Here is an 8,045-nt window from a genome sequence, read left to right as displayed (position 1 = left end):
GGAATTTTGAAAACCACATAGAGGTTACATATATCATGCACTGCGTGGTAGCTGACTGGACAGTGTTGCGAAACAGAGTCAGAGAAGGAGATTGAAAAGGAAAATCTGAAAATATATGGACGAACACAAAAACAGCGGAGTTTGGGATGACAGGTGTATTTACCTTTACTTTGGACATGATTGTATAGAAACAGAGCCAGAAAACTTTTCCTGCGCGGCAATCCTAAACACCAGAGAATATGGAATCAAAGTGAGAACGAGGTTATTTCAAAGTTGTCTTCCAGTGCAATTGCTTACACACCGAGAGTGATGGGTGCCAGGAACGCGTTACCGGGATAGGCGTTGCGGGAACTTTGTAACTGCAGCGATTCTGCGATGTTTAGACGGGCAGACATATGAATTGTGTATAATCCATTATATGCCGGCACAAAGGCTTATTTTAAAATGTTGGGGTAATAATTCAGAAATTGGCGGTGTGTCCATGTTGAGGAAGTTTCTGGAAGGATTCTGCACGATGTAAGCAAACTGGGGATTTGGGAAGCACCATGCTAGATGGAGGTTAATCCGGAATCAGTGGCCTGCTGCACACTGTGTGTGGGGTCAGGTTAAATGCAATCATAATATAGCAACTGTAGGTACTGTATACTTAGAAGCTTTGTTGTACTGTAGGATCTTTGACACGAGCTCAATGTCTTTCTGAACTCAACAATGCACGTAGAGATGTTGTAAAGAGGGCGGACGTATCATTTCATTAGTTGCTGGTGCTTTTAGTGATGAGTTCAGGAAGTCATGCAGCAGCAGCGTGAATGATTGAACGTCGATATCTCCAACTTCGAGTTCATTATCCCCCTCTACCATCTCCTCCTCTTTAATTCTCCTCTCTTCCCCCACTTACTTTCTCTCTCTCCCCCACTACGCATTTCCTCCGATTACTGTACCTTCCCTTTCTCCCGTGATCCATTCACCTTTCAGATCTAATTCCATCTTCTGCTATTAGTCTTCCACATATCACTTCCTAATGTTGCTTCGCACCCTGTCTCTTGATTACACGTTTTTAACTAGCATATTCTAGCATGTGCACTTACCCTTTCCGCCCACCTTCTTACTCCGGTTCCTTTCCCCTTCCTTTCCAGTTTTGATGAAGGATTCCGGAAACCTCGACAGTATGTTAATTGATACGGATCCCGCTTGAGCCAATGAGTCATTAAAGGATTTTATATGCGTTTTTGGGAATGCGTAGCATCTACAGAATCTCCAGAATGCATAAACAATTGTTCTGGCCATTTACTCGTCTAAGCATCACTTAGATGGGGGATTGATCAAGCAGACATGGATACGCAGGCGCACATGAGCAGCTTAAATTGGCGTTATTGTTTACATCTATAATGGACCGAACGACCTATTCCTGTGCGGCATGGTCTGTGATCATCATTTTCAAATGATGGTCTGTGATCATCATTTTCAATTATGTATGAGTAAAACTGATTTCAATGCGGATTCCTTGATTCGATAACCTGGACCAGACAACCTCGTTTGCCTTAGTTCTTGAGAGACAGACACAATGGTAGAACGGGCAAACATCTGCTAATGCTACTCTCCATGACATAGAAGCTTGTCTTTTATTATCGAGCCTAGAATTGACGGAGAGAGTTTCAGTTTAAAGTATTTCATTTTAATTATTTATCGATACAGCAGGGCAGCAGTGATTTCTACCAGCACCTTCACGTCTTTGGAACGTGAATGCATTTGGAACAATCCCACGCCGTCACCGATCGAACGTACAAAATTCATAGAGGCGGCTGGGGGAGCTGAAACCTAATTCAAACGTGTTCAAATTGGTGGGCAGCGCGGATTCTCACACTTCATTCCAAATAGTTTCTCTCACAACGCGAGTGAATGGAAATTTCACCACCTCCCGCATCTGCTACCTGAACTTCCTCTGGGTCAAGGAGTAAAGACCCGTGTTTGTACAGCAGCTCAGTAGCTGCAGCATGTAGCCCAGATCCCAAAAGGAGAAAGGTGGGATCGTAGCAACAAAACAAATAAATCGCGTCCACACAGTGTGCACAACATAAGTAATCCACAACACGATGAAATTCGCCGACACGACCAATAGTAAAATGATCGACTTCTTTCGGTTCTCCATTTCCGGGTCTTTGGAACAATTTCCGCTATCGCGACTTCGGAGTCTCTTCCGACCTCTGCTCGCCACTAACACGTGTCTGATGGTTAAAGCATTGAGCAGCAGAATGACCACAAACGGGATCACAGACGTCAGGATGTGGCTGCTGAACTCAACTACTGTCCAGGCCACTGAGAGCTGGACAGCATCTCTTGCTACGCAAGGCCAAGGGAGGCTAGAACGCCGATACGTTCCTGAGAGCAAAAAATACCAGAAAACGTTTTTGAAGCAGCTCAGCGCGGTCACAGTCCCCAGAAACACAACTGCCATTCTCTCAGTGCTGTATTTAGCTTTCAGATTCTGACAGCGAATAGCCACAAATCGGTCAAAGGTGAACATGACGGTGAACCAGACGGAACAGTCGTTGGCTGCGTAAAGTAGGGTGGCGTGGACCTTACATATGCGTATGTTCCACAGGAAATTAAACGCTTCCGAATAAACAATCGGAATATTCATCAGTACCAGGTCGACGATAACAACCAGGAGAACGGCTGCTGCCATGGCCATCAGGTAACGAATGACTCCTTTAGAAAGACCGCACATTCCTCGGAACAGGACAACAATCGTCAGCATGTTCACTATTGTGATTGAGAGAAGCACAAGCATGTCAGTGTCCAAGAAGCAAAGTCAGCAGAGTCACATACAGGAAATCTAGAAAAATGTTTTTGCATCCATTGCATAATTTCAGCGCGTGCTCTCAGGATTCTCCTGCCGCTCTCTTAAATTTGAACAATATGTCTCAAAAGATGATTAGAAAGACGTCTAACTTAAACTACACTCCAGCCTGGTGAGTTCAATATCTGAAACTTGAAGAGATACAGTCTCAGTTGAAACTTTCAAACGCCAGCTCAGAAACTTTTTATTTAACCTTGCTTTTAACTAAAGTCGTTTTACTGATCTTCAAATTTTATTTGTTTGTGTTTTGAAAACATATTGAAACTTTTTAAATATTATTATTGCTTAAAGAAAAAAACACGGAGACAAACGTTACTGACGCCATCCCGTGAAAATATCACAGGTTCATTAACGGAAGTTCAGTCAGTGAGGGCGATCTACGATGTTAACCGGAACATATTACTAAATCCCCATCTATCAGACCCCTTTACCGGACTACGTGACCACTACTTGCCAGTCTCTCAATCGTCCAGTCGGTGAACAGGAACTAACCGGGAAATGCAACCAAAGCGAGAACGTGATAGTAGATGGGCTGGATCGTCACGAGTAAATACCAGATCCGTATGTCGGCTGTCATCCACGGATTTTTCGAAAAAAATATAGGGAGCCAGGCTAAAGATACCCTTCCCCGTCGCAGAAACATTCCATGTTCCAATTTCCCGATCCTGAACCATTTTCCGTCACTGTCCCAGATTCCATTCGATGGCCGGCACTTTGCAAGCTGCAGATCCAACCGCACATGTAAAATCTCACTTTGTTTATCCCAGTTCCCGAGTTATTTTCTTCCACTCCTGAGCCACTGCGGTCCGTGTGTGACGGAGTGGTTGCTCTCACCAGCACTGTGAACTTCATCGAAAGTGGCAAATTCAAATAGAGCTTTGAATCCCCCAGTGACCCAATCAGGGTTCGTGCGGGGTGATGTTATTTGCACAGCATATTTCTACGGTTAACCCATTTGAGTCCGGACCACTGAGGCAACACGTAAAATGAATTGTTTAACGGGGTGGTGGTGTCCAGGATGCACCTCCACCGATCCCGCATCATCTCGCAAGAGACACAAAACATTGAAAGCACGTACCATCAGGCTCAGGAAAGGCTTTAATCACGCCGCTATAAAAATATTCAACCCTTCACCCTGACGACTAGACGGACTCTTGCTATCGCATTCTGCCTCGCTGTGACTTTGCAAATTGTTGTTCGCCTGCGCCGCAATTGCTCTGTTGCTCAATTCATAGTGGTAATGATTTCTCTGTGTTTTTTTTTTGTGTTTTTGCGTTGCATTGAATGCGCAGTAACAACTGTTTTTTTCTCCTTTATACTTGCGAATTGAAATGATATCAGACAATTTGGAATCTTGAATAATAAACCCATTTGTCAATTGACAGCTGTGCAATGGGATGGATCTGGGAACTGCCTGCAAGGCTGATGTAGTCGTGGCGTGTGATACGCAATTGTACTTGAGCACTCTCCTCAGATTGAAAGACTCAGATGAGATTCATTCCATGAATGGGAGGAGGATGATATAATCCCGAAAACTTGGCTGCATCGGATCTGACGTCACTGCGTGGGCGATGAAGGAATGGATCATTCTGTATCAGATGAGGGTCTGTTCGGAAACAATGCCGAGCAAAATTGCCTTATGAAAGAGATTTGGACCAAATTGGTATTAAAGTCCTACATATTACATCCGGTTTTAACGCCCGTCCACTCATATGAAACTGTGATAACCCACACAGAATGCTGGCAGGTCAGACAGCATCTATGCAGGTGAATGAAGTCTCAACGTTTCGTGTCGAGACACTTTTAAATAGCACTGCGAATAAGACTAGAATAGAAGGAGGCACATGCCAGAATAAGAAGTTGGGGAGGCGAGAAAGAGTACAGCCTGGTCCGTGATATTTGTGGCCAAATGAGAGATCAGATGGGTGGGTCAGGAAACTTGAGACGGTTGAAAGGAGGTTCACGTAATTGATCAAGGTTTGCAAAGCTTGTCATATGAAGTATGTTTGACTTCTCTGAGCCTTTATTCAGGCGACTTCAGAAGATTAAGCGGTGACCTCATTGAAACCAATCGAATATTGAAAGGGTTCGATAGAGTAGGTGTGGAGATGATGATTCCTCTGTTGTGAGAGTCATGGTACTTAGTGTGGACTCAGGACATATCGAGAGATTCGGGGTAGGCGGATTCGTGCGACCTTCCCGGGGAGATGGAGCTGACTGCAGACAGTTCGTGTGGCAAGACTGGCTCCATTGGGCTATCCTCCCGGTAGACTAGTCGATGTCGGGATTGTGCTGGGTCTACCATGGATACCCTAGAAATACCGGGCCTTGAAGTGAACGAATGAGACTGAATCGTAGCTCCTCCCAAAAGGATCAATGCCATGGTCCTGTCCGTGAAATCCGTATTCCAGTTCACAGTCCGTTCCAGCACCTAATTCCAGGTTTACCGGGTTTCCACAGTTTCTGTTGAGGTAGGTGATTCTTGATTGGGATGGTTTCATAAATAGCTTCAGGATTCAGCCTCTGGCTGCTGGATTGTTCCTGTCCAAGCCCCCTGTCTGCATCCCTTCCCTTCACCTTCCTCCTGGAGACTAGTTTTACCTCGCCTCGCCTCGCCTTGCCTGGAGTCTTGTATTGCCATGCCTCGCCTCGCCTGGAGCCTTGCTTCGCCTTGCTTCTGCCTGGAGTCTTGCCTCGCCTTGCCTGTGTCTGGAGCATCGCCCTGTTTGAAGTGTCCACGCCTTCGCGAGATCGGTCCGGCCATTTTGCCGCAAACTAGTGTTTAGCGTTCTGTAGTACTTTGCTACTCTACGCCTACCTTGACAAAGAGTCAGCAAGCGTTTGGTGGCGACCTTACCGCGAATCGGCTGTTCGAAGACCTTCCTCATTTCAGCAACAAGGGAGAGGAAGGAGGAGCAAACCTCTGGACAGTTATCCCATACTGAGTTTGCCCAGGCGAAGGAATCTCTTCGAAAGAGCCCCATGATACACGCAATCTTGGATTTATCTGAAGTGTAGGTACGTGGCTGTAGCTCAAACAGCAGATAGTATTGTAACAGGAAGGCCTGGCATCTTCCTAGGTCCCCAGCGTAGGGTTTGGGCAGGAAGTCGTATGGCTCTCTAGGGGAGTGTTTTGCTGATCCCAGGGGCGTCGCGATCCAGAGAGGTGCGGATTGGGTGGTCGGGATTCTAGGAGGGGACAGAGAAAGAGAAACCAAAATTCGATCCGCCTGTTCACTGACCTTCTGTACATCCGTGTACTGCGTCCCAAGTTTTTCCATGACCGCCGCAAGTAGTTAGTCGTGGGCGACCAGTAGGTAGCCCTGACTGGCGAAGGGCTGTTGTACGGGATCCGTATAAGCTGGTTTCATTATGGCCACTACGTTCTGTTGCAAAGACGAGGCTGAGGATGGACACAAGTGCAGGACATCGGCGCGGAGACAGAGTCGGGAGGCGCTCTGGACATAACGAGTTGGGAATCGGTATCAGGAGCGATGATAGACTTAGAAATGGAAGTCCTAAGAACTATGAAACACGGTTACTCACTCCAGAGCCGACCAAGGAACTGACAGCTCCTTGTTGTGATTACAGAGTGTTTGTACTGCATTTGTTGATGGAAAGCAGGTATTTGTAGTTAGCGGAACCAGGGGAATGTTTGGAAATTAAACATGGAGATTAAGACCCGATTCCAGAGGCAAATAGCCAGCTAGGGGATTGCCAGGAAAGACCATGCCAACGGACCTACCGAGGACTGCATAAAGTGCACAAAACAATGCTGGCTTTACAATAAATAATAGACACAGTAGAGAGCAGTAAGTTGGTGTCAGTCCAGACTCTGTGTATTGAGAGACTGATGGCTTTGTGTAAGAAACTGTTACATCGTCTGCACGTGAAAGCCGCAATGCTTCTTGCCTGGTGTCTTTTGCCAAACGGCAGGAGTGAGAAAAGTTTGTATGAGGGGTGCGTGGAGTCCTTCATAATGCTGTTTACTTTAGCGGATGCAGCGTGTAGTGTAAATGCCGAAAATATCAAGAGAATCCAAAAGAAAAGTCCAAATTCTCCTGCAGCAGTTACCTGATCACTTATGCAGACAATTAAATGTCATTGGCCAAAATATTGTTTTAAAATACAACCACAGAAAAGAAATCATACAATTCTACAAATTGAAGCCTGTTGCAGTATTATATTGTTACAAATTATATGCAGAACAAATCCAATATTACGTTAGGACAGCCCATAATAACAGTCCGAATGTAATTATACAGGATCAATGAACATGTATAACTTCCTTAATAGATTGAGACACTCCAAACACACGTAACATACGGAAATCAATAAAAGCAATGTTGAATTAAAAGAGGAAATAGAATTACGAACGAACATGAACAGGGTATACAATGAACTGCTTGGAACTGCTATCACCCCGAAGGCACTGCACTGTAGCATTAAACAATTAGGACTTCACCAAAATATCTAAGTAAGGCTTCAGAAAGCTATCACAATAAACACAAAAAGCTAACAAAACGAAGAAATGAGTGTACTGATCCATGTAAACGTACTTCAGATTTTACTATGTTGAGCTAAGTAAAAATTATTCATGATAATAACAAATAATGATGCTGATGATGATGATCCTGATGACAACAACAACAACAACAACAACAACAACAACAACAATAATAATAATAATAATAATAATAATAATAATAATAATAATAATAATAATAATAATAATAATAATAATAATAATAATAATAATAATAATAATAATAATAATAATAATAATAATATCCAATTTAGGGACGTCTGAATCCAATACCTGGCTGTAGATATAAGAAAGCAATATGTTTTCACTGCAAAAATGGTGAGATGTGTCCTGAACAATGTGATACACCTGATGCCTTTGGATAGAAATGGCATGTTTGTAGCCAACGATGGGCAAGACACCAAACGAATCGCTAGTAGTACACGGCGACTAGGCGGGATACTGCCTGCATTCAGTGTCGACCATCGACACCAGAGGCTTCGACTGCTGCAGGTGTTTCTCAGCGGAGCAGTCCAATTACAACTGAGCTCACTCAAACTGTTATGAGATGAAACAAGCGCTCGAAGTGGTCATTAGAAGCATTCATATTATGCATGTGACACGTTATTAAGTAACGAAGCTTGAGCCTGGCATCACAGGATA

At 44.3% G+C, this 8,045-nt stretch overlaps 1 protein-coding gene across 1 annotated transcript; it reads right to left on the bottom strand.

Annotated features, from left to right (window-relative positions):
• Nucleotides 1–1,924: 1,924 nt before the first annotated feature.
• On the bottom strand, nt 1,925–2,755 carry LOC132380707 (probable G-protein coupled receptor 139). Its single transcript, XM_059949695.1, has one exon. The coding sequence runs from the start codon at nt 2,753–2,755 to the stop codon at nt 1,925–1,927; it is 831 nt and encodes a 276-aa protein (XP_059805678.1).
• Nucleotides 2,756–8,045: the final 5,290 nt, after the last annotated feature.

The sequence above is a fragment of the Hypanus sabinus genome, chromosome 24 (assembly GCF_030144855.1).
Source record: "Hypanus sabinus isolate sHypSab1 chromosome 24, sHypSab1.hap1, whole genome shotgun sequence".
In the NCBI taxonomy this organism is placed as follows: domain Eukaryota; kingdom Metazoa; phylum Chordata; class Chondrichthyes; order Myliobatiformes; family Dasyatidae; genus Hypanus; species Hypanus sabinus.
Note: the sequence above shows the minus strand (reverse complement) of the source record. Positions and strands in the feature narration are given on the sequence as shown.

Bases quoted from the DNA above. Each gene is read 5' to 3' on its own strand.
- LOC132380707 (XM_059949695.1), bottom strand. From the start codon at position 2,755: ATGCTGACGATTGTTGTCCTGTTCCGAGGAATGTGCGGTCTTTCTAAA.